The 17,075-nt window shown below is 33.9% G+C and overlaps 2 protein-coding genes across 3 annotated transcripts; one reads left to right on the top strand and one right to left on the bottom strand.

Annotated features, from left to right (window-relative positions):
* The first annotated feature begins 4,437 nt into the window (after window positions 1–4,437).
* Window positions 4,438–6,660, top strand: LOC114183882. The gene is made up of 2 exons (XM_028071048.1): window positions 4,438–4,629; window positions 4,913–6,660. The coding sequence occupies exons 1-2, from the start codon at window positions 4,604–4,606 to the stop codon at window positions 6,471–6,473; spliced, it is 1,587 nt and encodes a 528-aa protein (XP_027926849.1). The 5' UTR covers window positions 4,438–4,603; the 3' UTR covers window positions 6,474–6,660.
* Window positions 6,661–7,237: 577 nt separating this feature from the next.
* LOC114185218 (protein DETOXIFICATION 44, chloroplastic) lies at window positions 7,238–16,552 on the bottom strand. Of its 2 annotated transcripts, none has more exons than XM_028072829.1 (13): window positions 16,271–16,552; window positions 15,260–15,384; window positions 14,709–14,861; window positions 14,460–14,593; window positions 13,475–13,610; window positions 12,960–13,056; window positions 12,758–12,858; window positions 9,635–9,798; window positions 9,056–9,127; window positions 8,829–8,945; window positions 8,291–8,386; window positions 8,061–8,179; window positions 7,238–7,787 (listed from the first exon to the last, which is right to left on the bottom strand). In XM_028072829.1, the coding sequence occupies exons 1-13, from the start codon at window positions 16,483–16,485 to the stop codon at window positions 7,727–7,729; spliced, it is 1,590 nt and encodes a 529-aa protein (XP_027928630.1). In that variant the 5' UTR covers window positions 16,486–16,552; the 3' UTR covers window positions 7,238–7,726. The 2 variants fall into 2 exon arrangements, with proteins under 2 accessions (XP_027928630.1, XP_027928629.1); XM_028072828.1 differs by having other exon boundaries at window positions 14,709–14,867.
* Between the last annotated feature and the right edge of the window lie 523 nt (window positions 16,553–17,075).

Genomic DNA, 17,075 nt, shown 5'->3' on the forward strand with positions numbered 1-17,075 from the left:
ACACCCAAAAATTCTTAAATGAGAAATATTTGGTTGTTGACCAAAAACCAACTGTAAAGGAGAGTATTTGTGATAACTTGTTGGTCTGATGCGAATCAATACTGCAGCATGCAGAATTGCATATCCCCAAGTAGTCATTGGAAGATTAGCTTTCATAAGTAAAGGTCGTGCAATCAATTTTAGACGTTTTATCAATGATTCTGCAAGTCCATTTTGAGTATGAACATGTGCTACTGGATGTTCAACTTCAATTCCAATTGACATACAATACTCATTAAAAGCATGAGATGTAAATTCACCAGCATTATCAAGACGAATTTTCTTAATTGGATAATCTGGGAAGTGGGCTCTTAACTTGATCAATTGTGCTAATAACTTAGCAAATGCTTGATTTCGAGTTGATAGTAAACAAATATGTGACCATCTAGTGGACGCATCAATTAATACCATGAAATATCTAAATGATCCACATGGTGGGTGTATTGGACCACAAATATCACCTTGTATTCGTTCTAAAAATGAGATTGACTCATTTCTAATTTTTTCTGGTGATGGTCTTATTATCAATTTTCCCTGCGAACATGCAGTACATGAGAAATCATTGGACTGAAGAAGCTTTTGACTTTTAAGTGGATGTCCACATGAGTTTTCAGCTATTTTTCGCATCATGATATATCCAGGATGACCCAACCGATCATGCCAAACAAGAAATTCATTCTTATTTGTAAGCTTCTGGCTTACAATAACATGCGTCTCAATCGCATTAATATATGTGTAGTACAAGCCATAAGAGAAGGCTGATAATTTCTCCAATACACATTTTTTATTTGACTCAATTTGAGTGATATAAAGATATTCAACATCTCCTTCATTATTTGTCTCAATATGATATCCATTTAGACGAATATCCTTGAAACTTAATAAGTTTCTATTGGACTTAGGAGAATAAAATGCATTTTTAATATGCAATCTTGTACCTCTTGGCAGAAGTACTGTAGCTCTTCCAGAGCCTTCAATTATATTTGTAGTACCAGAAATAGTACTAACATTGACTTCTCGCATTACCAAAGTAGAGAAAAATTTATTACTCTTGAGAATTGTATGAGTTGTTGCACTATCAGCAAGGCACAGATCCTCATCATTGGTGTTAATGCCAATATTCATTCTTCATATAAACATAATATCAATATTAGAGATTACTTTGTAAGAGGAGAGAAAGAAAAAAAAAATAAAATAAAATAGAGGATTTTATTCATAAAAACATAAAAACTTGTACATATAAAAGCAACATGAATTAAATATAAAACATTGTCTTAAAAATTAATCATAAAATAAAACTATTTTCTAACACTCCCATCACCAATAAGGTGATCAATGCTTCCATCGGGTTTAGAAAAGAAATCACCAATATCAAGATGAGTAGTATCCATATGACCATAATCAGAATCACCATCTTCATAAGCAAAGTGTGTTTCTACATTCTTCTTTTTAAGTGATTCTTGGTAGAGTTCAACAAGATGCTTTGGTGTATAACAGGCACGGGTCCAATGACCTTTACTACCACAACGGTAACATATATTTTTAGCCTTTTTGCCATTATTTTCACCCCTTTCTTTTTCCTTTTTCGCATTCTTGTTCCACTTCTGTTGATGAAGTTTCTCTTTGAAATTTCCTTTATAACCATGTCCACGACCATGATTAATAGCACGACCACGACCACGACCATGGCTACGACCACGGCCAAAATTACGACCACGATTATTATTATGGTCTTGACCTCGTCCATGATTATATGGATCAGATGTTGCTGCATTCACTTCTGGGAATGGAGCAGAACCAGTTGGTCGGGCCTCATGATTTTTCATCAAGAGCTCATTATTTTGTTCAGCCACAAGAAGGCATGAAATCAATTCATAATATTGATTGCTCCATTCACTTCTGGGAATGGAGCAGATTAGGCGGATCTCATGATTTTTCATCAAAAGCTTTATTGCTTTGTCCAGCCAGCCATGCATAGGCATGAAATAAATTCACAATATTTGTGAAGTCTCTTTTCACAATATTTTTGTTATGAGCAAATTAGTTGCTTTATTTCTTTATTTAATGGTATCCCAATATCCATTGCATCTAAATATATTTCAACATTTAAAATCCAATATAAGGAATTCTTCCTTACAATATCAAGGGTCACAAATCCAAATTTTGCAACGTTTCGCGTGTTTAAAACTAACACATAAAATAATAATATTAATAATAATCATCATCATCAAAATAATAATATTAATAATAATCATCGTCATAATAAAAATATTATGACAGAGAAAAATAAATCAAACAATTATCATTACACAAAAAAAAAAGAAAATGAGATAAAGTTTGTGAATGAGAAAAAGATTAGAAAGAACCTCGGTTAAGGAATATAGAGCGTTGTTCTTAGGGAGAAAAAAAATATGCCTTCACGCTCAGTTGGATAACCCTCGTGCTGATAACGTGTTATAAAATAAAGGTAATAAGAGAGACAAAGGAGAGGAAGAATAGAGAATGAGAGAGTAGGGAGCAACTTCTGTTTGTATGTGTGTCTTATTACTGATAGGACGAGTCCTATTTATAGGTACAATATGGTAACCCAGAAAGGATATAAAATCAAATAGTAAATACAAAATATTACATCATAAAGAGTAATGAATAATATGATTATCAATCATATGAGTAATTGTATAAATCAATGGACGACCATTAATTCATAACAAATTCTAATTTTTACTATTAAAGAAAAAAAACATATACAACTCTAAAATATTTAACAAACGATGTTTCTTACTTTCTTAATGCAATGAGTAAATTTTCAATAATACTTACTTTCTCAATGTTATTTTTGGGGATATTTAACTCTTCTTGCTCTAAAGTTAAAATTAAAATGATGTGTTTCCTTTTTTATAATTTGCCAAAGAACTTATCTTCTTCTTCTTTTCTTCTCTGATTTCAGTCCCATTTGCAATTATTTTATCTTTACACATTCAATATAAAGACAATATGATAATGACATGAAAGAGAACTCGTCCCTTGAAAATTAAAAACTAATAATAAAAATAGTTATAAAAAATGATACACATGAAGGCAAAATAACTTTTACTATATAATAAGATTTATACTCTTTCTATTACAATAAGGATAACTTATTAATAATATTTTAAAATTCTAGAAATATAAGTTAACAAGATAGACATGAAACTGTGAGAGGAAAAGGAAAAAGAAAATAATAGAGAAATAATATGAACTAGCTTCATTCAAGACATTAATGATTAGTTTGTTGGTAAGGTACATCACATTTAACAATACTTATCTTCAGTCGATTTTGGAAACATCATATGTAAAAGATATTTCATGAGGTTGTGTGAATTGATTTATATACTAATTAATATTTTACTTACTTACCTATATTATAATCTACACCTAGCCCATAAAAGAACTGTATTTGTGTTGTTATCGTGTTTAGAGTAAAAAAAAATGGTTATTATCAAATATTGTAGCTAACATTTTTTAAAACTTAAAAAGTAATTTTTTAAATATTGTGATTTCTTTATTTATTTTATGTTTGGCATAATAAAACTCATTGAAACGATTTTTCATCTTATGTGAAGAAAATAATTATATTTAAAAGATAAATGAGAATCCATCATATATTATTATAAATTATTCATTTGTGCTTAGAGATTAACCATTAAAAAATTATCTAACTAGTGACTAATACTATAATAAATAACTCTTATACATATTCATTCACAATAATATATCTCTATTTTTGTCATCTATTCAAGTATTTTTTTAAATCTTTAAATATTCAACAAATGTTTGAATGGAATTAAATACATGATTCAATAACTAAAAGACATTTACTATTAAAAATAATATTTGAATGCTCAAGTTTTATCCAAATCTAAATTTATAATTTATTTGAAAGTTCTGTTATATTATTATAGGATAAATGCATGATTCAAAAAAGCTATCAGCAAAAAAAATTTATTAATAATACGATAACTTAGTGTAGGGTGTACTAGCTAAACATAGAACATTATCAAGATTTATACGAATGTATTTTAGAAAAATAAAATAAAAGAACGTAAAATTGAAAATTTGTTATTATAATGAGCGTAAAAAATAAAGAGATAAGTGAAGAGTTGCAGAAAGTAAGACCAAATAGAAAAAGAGCCCTTCGCAGTGAAGAAAGCTTCTATGGAGTTGCCACCGTGAAACCATTTCCGCCACGTGTCAGAACCCCAGATGCTCATCAGCCTCGCGAACACCATGTGAGAGAGTGCCACGTCATCATGCCTATCTAAACCTACCAATCCTCGTTTCGCTCTTCCAAACGTAAATTGAATTCTTCAACTTTTTCTTAGACAACAAGTCAAGCATGACGTTTGTATTCACAAAACACACAAACATCCAAATCAAACAGCCGCAACATAGGAAAATCCAAAACCTCTCTAAAACCCTGCAACACAATTTCTTACTAGCTATTTCATTTCATATCCCAACACCATCTTCTACAAGGAACCATATTGCATCCTATTGCTACATGCTTCTTCCATAGCAGAAGCGCATGAAGACCAATACTAACGTTTCTGGGTCAGTACCTCACTTCTTCATTCATCTCAACTCTATCTGGTTTTTATTCTGTTTCGTTTACTTTCTGCTACCCAATCAGATTTCGTGCATAAAAAATCATGTTTTGCTTAGTTTCTGAGAAAATGATTAGAGAAGTCAATAAATTTATCATATCATACGCTATCATGTCATACGCAGTTTGTGATTACTGCATAAGCTTTGTTATGCTGTATGTTTCCATATAAAAATTTCGTTGTTTGAGTGGAAAGTTAAGGTTTTTATTTGTTGGTTGGAATGGGTGCAGGGAGAGGAAATCGCGTAAGAGGCGCAGTAGTGGAACTGATTCTGTGGAGAACACTCTTGAAAAGTGGAAAGAGTATAACAGGAAGCAACAACTTGGGTCAAGAGAGAATGGGGTGGAAGTGATTCAGAAAGCTCCGGCAAAAGGGTCGAGAAAAGGGTGCATGAGAGGTAAGGGAGGGCCTCAGAACTCCGATTGCAAGTTCAGAGGTGTGAGGCAAAGAATTTGGGGGAAATGGGTTGCTGAGATTCGCGAACCAATCAATGGAAAGCTTGTGGGTGAAAAAGCAAATAGGCTTTGGCTTGGTACTTTCTCCACTGCACTTGAAGCTGCTCTTGCTTATGATGAAGCTGCGAAGGCCATGTATGGCTCCTCTGCGCGTTTGAATTTTCCCGACCCTTCTGTGGAGCCAGTACACTCTAATGGATCATCATCATCATCATCATCATCTAGTGGATGTGATAAAAAATCACCGAGTGGTTCTTCAGAGAATGACGGTGATGTTGAAAAAGCTGGGTCAGAAAGGAACCTTCATCAGCCTCATGAAGAGAAACCAAGGTTTTCTGAGGTTGGTGTTTTTGAGGTAACACAAGAGAAACTGGTTCTCTCTGGAGGTTGTGTAGCTGATGACTCAATAGAGGAGTTGAAGGAAATGACAAGTGGCTTTGAACAATGTCAAACAAGTGAGGAATGTAAGGCAATAACTTTGAAGAATATTAAGTCTGAAATACCTGAAGAAAGTGAAGGGATAGAGAGAGAATTGGAGAGGGTTTTGAAAAATTCTGGCATAGGTGAAGAGGGAAATAATCTCTTGCAGAATGAGCCTTTGGACATAGCCATGAATACAGGAGCTAACTACTGCAGCTCTTCTGATGCTGCTGAACATGACATTGTGGAGAAGAGTGAAGAAACAAGAGGAGAATCAGTTGAAGCTTTGAAACCATGTGAGTTAAGCTGCAGCAGCCATTGCCTTGGATGTATGCATAACATGCTGCCAGATAGCAATTCAAAACCACATTCTGAGCACTTTAGTAACAACCAAACTGAGGCATCCATAGCAAGAAAACATACCGAGGAAGTAATTTCTGAAATCCTGGGCCTGTGTCACAGCAAGAGCTTGAAGATTAGTCATGATCAGTCACCACATGAGCATTATAGAACTGAACATTTTGATGAGATGAGAACTCAGCTTAAGTGTTTCGAATGCAAGCTGAGAGCACATTCTATTCATTACAAAACTCAGGCATCCATGGTTGGGGATTCCAATTATCCTTCAATGCAAGGAATTCATATGTTTGGTGGTGGCACTGTTGGACCAATTGAAAGCATGTCCCAAATTGATGCTATGAACAACATCAACACAAGCAGAAATTCTCTATGTTTGTGTGATCTTTCTCAACAGCTACACAAACTTGGTGGTTACCTTCCAGAGCATTGGAATAACATGCAGTTTGCAGACTTGGAAGTGGGTTATGATTATAGTTTCTTAAATCCTGATTATGATTTTGGCTTATTGGAGGAGCGGAAGTTACTTGATGTATGTTTTCCCCAAATAGGATCCTAGTATTCCTGAAGACTTGCAGTGTTTGTTTTTCGCTTTGGTGGGGTTACTTATACCATGGTTTTCCCCGACCTTGCGATTCAATAAGTTATGTTTCTGTTCTCATTCACTATATAGAGACTTTGTAGTAAGAATTTTGTATCATGTTAATAAATGTTGAACAACTATGATGCTAGCTTATAGTCTTAAACTGAATTCCCACGTACATTATTGTTGTCACTATCCATAAAGTTATATTTGATATCTTAAAGTGCATACTTCATGACCTTTTAGTACAAAAGGCATACTTTTATTTTATTACAAGCACTAGCTTTTCGTCTAGACAATAGTGGGCACTAGTTTTATTTTTCCTAACTTGAACTTAAGCCAAGAAAAATTAGAGATATACTATCTAAACTAACCACTCGTTACTAAACAACTAAATAAATATAATTTATTTACTGCTAAAGAAAATCTACAAAATTTCAATTTAACTTTAATATTATTTGAAACGACTCATAAGAATTAACATTTAATCTTTAAAAGAAAAAGGTTAAACTCTTTCTACAAGAATAATTTAATTTAGTTTTAATCAAGAGAAAAATCATTTAACTTTCCATACGATTGCTAAGATTATCTTTGATGAAAACCTTAATGACTATATTGACCACTAAAAGTTGATAATTATTTATTTAACAACCACTCACTGACGTTGGTTAATAAAAATAAGTAAATAATGAAAGACAAATTAACTAGATGCATGTGAAATCGTTAACAGCTAATACCACTGAATGAATAATCATAATAGCTTGAAGATTAATGATAACCATTAACAAAGTTGTACATAATACATATCATACCCACCTAACTTGAATAGCAGCAAAGGACAATTCAGAGTACCTATTTTCACTTACATTGCAGCCTTTACCAATGAAAATATACAAAATTCTGCATAACTTCGTAATAAATACAAATTTTGAACAAAAAGTAAGCTGGTCATTAACCATTTTCTCCTTCCCTGTTCTGTTGGTCATTCAGTATGTACCTGTATCAGCGAGATTTTGGCAATCGGTATGCAGCAATTGCTGAGACATTTTGATAATTTATTATTGGCCTGCTATCATGCTGGATTCTCTTGATTGCAAGGGTTTAGAGTCCGCATATTAGAGCTCTTTGAAAATCAACAAGTCATGTCTTCATCATCCTAAAAACGGCTTTTTAACCTGGTTATGGTTGGAACTTTTGAGTACCGAGTAAATGACTTTGAATGCATTTAGTCAATCTTCTGCTCCGTCTTTGTACCAGATTGTATCCCAAGGCCCACTTTTGCTGCTCAACCTGAAGAAACGAACAATATTAACTCAAAAAAAAAATCTTAAGAAAATTCTGTTCGTGGATGGATACCCTACACCTCCCTAGTAAAAAAATCAAGATAGGAGAGAAGAAAAGGTAAAAATACAACTTGATGACAATTCAGATTCATCCAACATGTACTATATGTTTTTTCCTTTGCTCTTTGAGCTAGGATTTGAATGAGGAGGACTAACGGGTCTTAATACACGAACATGAAGTTTCCCAACTACCACCTTCAAAATGAATTAAATACTTCACCTCCAAACTCCAGCTACAACACGCAAAGCCATGAAGATAAACAATCCAGTCCAGACTCCAGGAAGCCCTGCTGGAGCAGCCACCAGAAGGAAAGCTGAAGAAACTAGTCCAACCAGCACCTACCCAAAACAAAAGCCAAAAGGAAAAAATAGGACACAAGGAAACGAGTTCATAGGAAACAATCATATGGAATGAGTAACTATCTTTCAATCATTGAACTAGGCAAATACCATTGAGTAAGCAGCGAATCCATAGTCTGATACCCCATAATAAAGCCCGTCAATAACAAATGCCAAAGCATTCACTGGTTGAGATCCAGCAATAAACTGCATTTGTAACTAAATGTCAGGAATGCCAAATGACTTGTGAATACATGCTTCCACAGAAAGAATGGAGAATTGCACGGCATATAATGAATATTTATTAGTTATACTAAAAGGTTACCATGTCTTAAATAGCCATCAATCACAATAATTCTGATACTGTCCAAAAACATTAGCTTTCAAGGTATATCCACACTAGAGGCTAGAGGAAGAACAATCAGGCAAAAAAAAAAAAAAAACAATAGAAACAGACATTCAAATGAAATACATTAGAAAATGCCCTATAGTGCTTTTAAACATAAGTATTTCAATTTGGAGTTGGCTCTCATGACTTGGCCATTCAGACCCATTTCTATCAGGCTGAGTCCAAATCAGCAAGGGAGTAGCATATAAAGCCTACAAAATGATAATAAAGGTTACTTTCAGCAAATCTGTGGTTTCTTACCCATATACCTGAGCGAGCAACATCCAAAACTTCAGAATCTGTGCTAAATAAAGTAGAAAATGATCCAAACCAAAAGAATAAGATCATGGACAAACTGAATCCTGCTCCTAAACCAATCTGTTTAACATGTAAAATAGAGTAGGAGAAAAGAATTCTGGGTCAGTATAAGTTCCAATCTAACTAAAAGAAGGTATGTAAGAAAGAAGAAAGCAATTTCTGGTGACAACCTGTATCACTCTGTATATAACAAGGCGTGCTTGTTTATAATTTCCCACGGAGTAACTACTGGCAAGAAGTGCCTGTAAAGAAATGTCATTTTAACATGCAGGTAAGATTCAGCCAAATAAATTTCATAGGCCTAATAATTTTGACATAGTTAGTTTGGATCCCATCTTCAAATAATATGAATTCTACTAATAATAGATCATATCATCTGTATCATTTGAAACTGCATATACAGAGTCCATTCTTCCAATCCTTGCCAATTGCTTTCCTTTTTGGTAATGTATTGTATTTCTTATTTCTTGTTATTACCATTCAGTATCTTGGCAAATGGAAAAGTATCAAGCTCATCATGTAAAATGAAATGCCCCCCCAATTTTCCACCTGATATGGTAAGGGAAAGCCCTCAAATGTTCACCATAATAGATTTCATATTATAAATTTTATTCTTCTACAATCATGCGATTTTGAAACTGGGTGAGATGAAGTGCCCTTGAGATATTTATTGATCATTAAAACTGGAATAACCTTGGTATATCCAAACAAAATGCAATTTATAGTCCAATGCAATATAATTATCTAACCTGACCAGCAAGTGCCAGAGCATCAGTGAGCAAAGACACAGACAACCAAACTTGCATGCAAATTTGATGACCAGCCATAGGTATAGGGCCCTGCTGAGCTGCTACAGATGTTGACAGTGTCACAGTTATAAACACGGCCAAAGTCCTAGCAGTAAGAAGTCCACCTACAAAAGGCAATAGTCAAAAAGTAAACATGCTGCATCCCTCATTATAGAAGTTGTTAACCAAACAAAACATTTTGAAGCTAATGAAATCGTACTCCATCCCTATAATAAAACTCTATTAACTAATTTGCAGGAGTTGAGAGCATTAGTCAATTCAGTCCGTGATGAGGCCCAGAGCATGAGTGGGCTTCATCAATCACTAGCCCGCGATGGTACTAAGACAAGATGAGAAAAAGTGTATGTGAGAAAGAAGAATTGGATGGCTGAGGAGGCATGACTTACAGGTAGAACAGTTAGAGTACAGAGAAGAATATATGGATGAGAGAAAAAAATCAATCGTGGAGGGTAGAATGGGAATCCTATTTGTATTCATTTTTGCCGTTAGTTAAGGGGGACGGGTTTTGGTAAAAAGGGAGGAACAGCCTGTGTTGCTCTAGAGGAGCGTAGCTTTGGGTAGTGGGATCTCTTATCCTTATGTATTCTGCTTCCATTAACAACATGATACAAACATTAATGTTTACTTCATTTCTTTCTTTTTCTTCTTGCTTTTGAGGTGTGGGCTTGTAACAGTTCATGGCATTAATTTTAAGAATTGTGTTATCTTCTAAAAATATTCTTAAAATATTGCTTTTTCCAACCTTAAAACGATTTTCCACCAAAACAACCAATTGCATTGAGAATAAAGTTACAAAATATCGAAAACCTCAAGTAGACCTAATATGACTCAGGTCCCCAAATATTTGAGTGAACTAAAAAAAAAGAGACAAAGCTCGTTCAGAAACACTCTTAGGAAAAGAACTAAATCTATGTGTCCCTAATTGATACAATTCATACAATACAACTACGTAAACAACTTATACAGACATGATACAAGGTATTGCATCTTCTTAGATAGCTAGAATGACCCAATTGAACATGTATGAGAGAAAGGGATTTCACCATCAAGTCAACATGAGCAAAGGTTCATAGTTGATAAAGGCCATGAGACTCACATCTGGTACCAATCATTTGTTCCAAACTTTGGCTTTTAAAAAAACAAAATATATAGCAAAAGAAATAAAATAATCAAGAGAGCGAGTGCGACAACTAAGGGACAATAATTCAAACAAAGACCAGGGACATGAAGGACATTGTCAATGGAGAGAAAAGAGAGAAATGAATAGTATCAACACCTTGAAAAGGGGTTGGAGAGGCATTAGCCACAATGCTAAAGAGTAAAAAACCATAAGTGGTAAGAGACGAGAAAAGAGACTTATTACCAAATATATGATTGGTGGCATCAAAGTTGAAGACTCAAAAGCTAAGATAGGTGTAGGTGGAGTGAGTGAGACTTGTGAATGAAGAGTCTATGTGCACAACAAAAGTAATGGAACTGGAGGCTTGACGTTCCTCGTACCATTTGAGGAAGTCACAAAAAAGAGTTGGAGGTCTAAAACTATTAAAGGGAGTGGCACCAAAATTAGAACGCATAGGGGTGACAGCGGAGCAATAGAAATTGACAAGGGTGACCAGACAAGGTATCAGATTGATTAATTATATGACTGAATTTGTGATAATGATCACATTTGGAACGACATTTGTCTAATTTGCAAGAGCAATTATTGTCATCATAGTAAGATACCAATGCTAAGGAATCACAAAGAAGACAAAAGAAGGTATGTTATGTGGTAACTTGCATGAAACACGTAACAAGGTGGGGAACATGCAATATTCAGTGTGAACACAATTGAAAACCCATAATTTGATCACAATTTGACGAATACTTATCATGAAGCCCATACAACAACATCAACATAAAGAAGGTTTGATTTTGCTCTAGTTCTTGGGCAGGAATGCAGTAGGAGGCAATAGTTCTTTGGAATCATGTAGAAGATCATGAACTTTGCCTAAGTTTTCAGCCATGAGGCTATCAAGGCACTTAGGGGTGATGATACTCATGAGATTTTGGCAAACACAATAGAAGCAAAGAGCATCATTCGTGTGCAACAATTGGACTTCTTCTAAACCCCAATTCATGTGTTGTGAGCACAAAAGATCAACTTCAAAAGAGGATGAATAGTTGACTTAAGAACACAACATACTTGGGCATCAACTTTCAACTATCAAGGGTGATCTTTCTCATCAATGGAGGACATTGTCTAGGTGAGGTGATCAACATAATCTTGCCCCTTAAGCAAAAACATGATGCAAATATGTAAAATGAGTCCCTACAACGAAATCAAGACTAGATTGGAGGAGAGGACATTGAGGCAAGTCTGACGCCAATGAGATTGGCTGGAATGATGGCTGAACACACTGCCATGCCTAGTTGCCAATGACAGATGAAAAGAGAAGTACCCCTATTTCTAGACACATATAAAGGAGTGTGAATGCTTTGATGGTCATGAGTCTGACGGCACAATGGCCGCCTAGGCAAGGCAACTATCATGGTGAGGTCTCTAGTTACGTTGACTACAACAGCATAAATGGTGTAGAGCATGTGACAAAGGAGGCATGACACTAAAAGGATGCCAAAAACAAAACATGATTTTTGGGAAAAAAAATGGCAATGATCGACAGCCAATCCACCAAGAGGACAAGCATTCAACTAGGCTCTCGATATCATATGGAAATAAATGATAGATATTTATATGATGGAATCTTTGTGTTTCACAAGCACAACAAAAGAACATAATATATATAGAATGTACATTGCTTTGCATAAAGATGGGCCTAGGCCCATAGAGTAAAATATATCTAACATGACTCATATCTCTAGTCAATGTGAGACTAAATTATCATCTTTATATTTAAAAATAGTGCAACCCCTAAAGATGCTACAACTGGTAGCTAGGAGTGACCACAATTTAGGCCGCTTTCCAATATCAATCACATTTGATCATTTCATTATCAGTACCAATTTTCATAGAAGGGTCACGACAGCAAAAGCAACAGTAGAACTTAATTGTGAAAGACGTACCAGATTTCAGATAGCTAAAAAATTTTCTCCCATCAAATTCAAAAGGGATTAGCAACACTTTGCCGCTCAACTTCCATAGCAGTATAAAAGCTGTTAAGTATCTGGTGAACAAAGAGAAATTCTGTTAAAATAAGATCCCATGAATTAAGGGATGTGTGCACAATGCACTGATAATACTAAGTTTACCACATCATTGACGTACTCAGAGATCACAGTAGCAACTGCAGCTCCACTAACACCAAGGCCAAAAACAAATATTAAAATTGGATCCAATATGGCATTAAGAAAGTTTCCCGCGCCTGACATTCCAAGACAAACCTTCATTATTTACACATCAAGCAACACAAGTACACATCAACATTAGCAGGGTTGCATGGAGCATTTTGCAATGTAAAAGCATGAAGCTGCCAGCCAAATTGCACTGGCAATTTATATAAAACCATCATATAATCACGCATTCCCCATTACATATTGCCCTTTAACCATGGATCATCTTTGCGAATGGATACTTGTTTGTAATTTAAAATTTAAAAAATGTAAACTTTGTCTCTTTTCCTGATTCATAAAGCATGATAAGTGTCAGTCAAAGTTGAACTATTTGTTAATAATAAAAAATTCAGAATTGTCAGTTAAAATTATTGAGAAGTACTGTGGGTAAATGAATACTTTGTCACTAGTTTTATTTGTATGTAACATGAGTAGTGCTGAAATACTTGCCAACAGCATATAGAGGTGTCTTTGTATCCAAAAATCCACGAAAGGTGCCTTGTGCAGCTAATGCAAGCACGATTGCGGGAGAACCAAAGGCCCTCAATGAAAGAAACTGCTCAGCAGGTCCACGCATCGGAGAATCCTGTACAGCATATAAAAATGGAAAAAAATATTATGCAAACAAGATCATAAAAGTAAAACCCAACCATATAAAACTAAGTGCCCGTGAAGAGAAGCCAAAAAAATGTTTTTTTTTTAATTTCATGACACCCAAACCATAAAAAAAAAAAAAAAAAAAAAAAAAAAACAGGATATGTGAATTTTCTTGCTGTGGATATCATAATACTGATAGCTAATGAATGCAAAGGAAAAATGTATATTTATATTATTGATATTGATTCTTAATGTTATAAAAGTCAAATCACAGAGAATTAACAGTTTGGCTACAAATACAGAACATAATTGGTGTTTAAAATTTTCCAAATTTTTACAGAACACAAAGGAGCTAACTCAAACACATTTTATATACCAATTAAAAGCTATCTTAAAAAAAAACCTAAGTCTACAACTGAAAACCCCTATTATGTTTTCCAACATTCAGATGATTCATTAAAATTACTACACAGCACAAAATAAGAGTAAGAAAAAACAAGCTTACGTGCAATTAATTACAAGTTCATAAGCAAACCTCATATGTAAGTTCAAAATATTAGCTAAACCTGAAATATTGCTTTCGGTTAAGATAGATTGTTCATGATAGATTTATCTTGCCACACGGTGGTTGTTCAAAGACATTTAGATCTAAACCTGAATAAATACATGTGCTTCAAGTGTCCTGAGATAATGATTCTTCTTTTTTTTCCTTTTCTTTGTGCTGAATGGGTGGGTTTGTTTAGCCAGTAAAATGCAGTCAAAAGAAATAACATAAGGAAACGTAACATCAGTTATATGAGAAAATATATGGATCAATGATTAGCCAAGTACGACATACAGCAGGTATACCCATGATATTCAAAAGAATGCCAGAGCCCAGGGTAAGCGCCACAGTTTCCCCAATTCCAAGAGCTGCAGCAAGTGCTAAAGAGGTTGAAACTGAAGGAAGGAGCTTCTTGCTTTGGTACTTGCCTGAGAAATCATGATAACACCCACATGAGATCAAAACTATTAGTAGATACATCTGAAATAAAATTACGACCAGGTCCAGGAAAATTAGACATTACTAAAACTTTGTGATACCAACCATTTCCATCTTTTGGACTGGACTCTACTTCCCTGTTAATCAGTGCCTGCTCCTCCGCCACAAAGGATGTAGTAATATTAAGTAATGGAACATTGAATGCTTTTGACACAAGATTAAACACAGAAGCTGAAACCCCAACTGCAGCCAATTCAACTGCCCCTGCATAGAAGGATTACAGTAATTATTTATCAATCCAAATCAGAACAAACAGAAACAGAAAAAGCGAATACTTGCTACTACGACGAGTAGAAGGTACACTTTGGTTTGAGAAAAAGCTGTGTAATGTAATCATTACAAACTCTGTTTCATGAGTTTGAGAATTTGAATAAGAAATGACAAAAATGAGATTTAAATTGTTTTCATCATTTCAAGTATCGAGACTAAAACGGGAAACAAATATGGCATTTTGTAAATTTTTAATTAGTAGTAGTAAAAATCGAAAACGACTACCGAATTCAGAATAAAAAGCAGCAGCCAGCTAACTCGTTAATCTTTTTTTTTCCTGAATTAAAGTAAAGCTCAGATCATAAAATTCACTTCCACATAAGTACCTATATGGCCAACAAACGCAGTGTCAATCAATGAGGCAATAGGATCAGCCGCCAACGCCAAAGCAGCAGGCAGGGCAATGAGCACTATCTCCATCCCAAGTTCATCAAATTTAAACCAGCCTTTACTGTTCATGGCCCAATAAACAAACTTCAAAGTAAATATATATGCTTCAAACAAAGCATAGACGATAAATTCATGAAATTTAATCCACCCATTTCTTATCAAATCCCAACATTCAATTTCCCAAACCCCAAATGTGTAAATGAACATACAATCAAACAAATAAAATCTAGCTTACGCAAAAAAAAAAAAAAAAATCCCAAAACATAGCATAAACAGCCAATGGATCAAATTAAACCCCAAAACCCGAGAAACAAATATATAGAAATAAAACCCTTATTTTTAATACGAAATTATTTCACTGTCAATCAAATAGAAGTAACTCTACATGTAAAATTTTAAAGCAGTTATTTTAAAGTGAACAATTTTACGGCTACTTTGTTCCTTTAGTATAAGTGGGAATCACAGTCACAATTTTTTATCTTTGTTAGTTTCTTTCTTTTGTTCATTACATATTATATACCATAAATTTGAAAAAGTGTTAAAGATAAAATAGGAAAACAATGATCAGTCAATAGAGAAATAGAAAGTATTTAAATTACATAGAAAGAAAAACATCATTAGACGACAAGTATTTAAGTTAAATAGAAAGTAAATAGAAAGAAAATATGAAATAAATTTCTTCAGGCTAAAATATTCGTAAACATAAAATCTCTCTCGTATTACCTCCTATAAAAACTCTTTTTGTTTTTAAATTTTGCACAATTTTAGTTTTCAGATAAATTTATTTCATGTTTCCTTCATATTTGATTTTGCTGAAAGTCCTCAGAGAGAAGTATTTACAATCAGACCTGAATTCTAAGATTGAAAAACTTGATATCAACTTCAAAAGAAAACAAAGCAAATGTCGCAAAAGGAAAAAGAGAAGTTCTAAAAGGTCCAAAAAGTACCTGAAACGACGACGCAGGGAGGAAGATGAATCATGAGAGACGGAGGGAGCTTCAACGGAATCAGTGTTGGCATTGTCGTTCCGGGAAGAAGCTCTGGATGGAACTCGAACACGAAGACGCGCAAAGCAATGAGGCTCAGTGGTAGGTTTCAATTTCAACTTCGGCGATTTGAAAGAGTGTGTGCAAAGAAAAGAAGTAGAGAGAGAATACATCATTTCTGAATTTGGAGCATGAGAATCAGAAATGAATCAATGAGAGTGGAAATGCCAAACAGAGAATAACCATATATTTATTCCATTTTCATTTTTATTTTTATTTTTATTTGTCGTTTTTTAAGTTAACGGTTTGTGTGAATTTATTTGGTCACAAATATCTCGGTTGGTGGGTTACAACTGGGTTTCCTTAGTTCTGTAGTTTTGGAAGCATATAAATATTTATTTTTAATAGTTAAATTTAATATAAACAATTTTTTAACATGTTAATTATATTCTAAATTTCGAGTAAATATATTTCACCAAAGTTTTTCAAAAAAATTTCAAGGAGAAGATTAGATGAAAGTGATAGGGTGACAGAAATAAGAAGTTAAGAAAACAAAGTATAAACATTAAAGAGAGCGATTTTAGATAGTTGAGGAAATTTTAATTAATTATTAAATTGAAAATTTTAATTAAAAACTAATATTTTTAATTAGATAAATTTAAAAAAAAAACAATATTTGTATCATAGGGAATGTTAATGTTAATGTTTTAACATCTCTACGCTAGAGAAAATTTTAATGTTTTAACATCTCTATACTAGAGAAAAA

Source organism: Vigna unguiculata, chromosome 5 (genome assembly GCF_004118075.2).
Source record: "Vigna unguiculata cultivar IT97K-499-35 chromosome 5, ASM411807v1, whole genome shotgun sequence".
Taxonomy (NCBI): domain Eukaryota; kingdom Viridiplantae; phylum Streptophyta; class Magnoliopsida; order Fabales; family Fabaceae; genus Vigna; species Vigna unguiculata.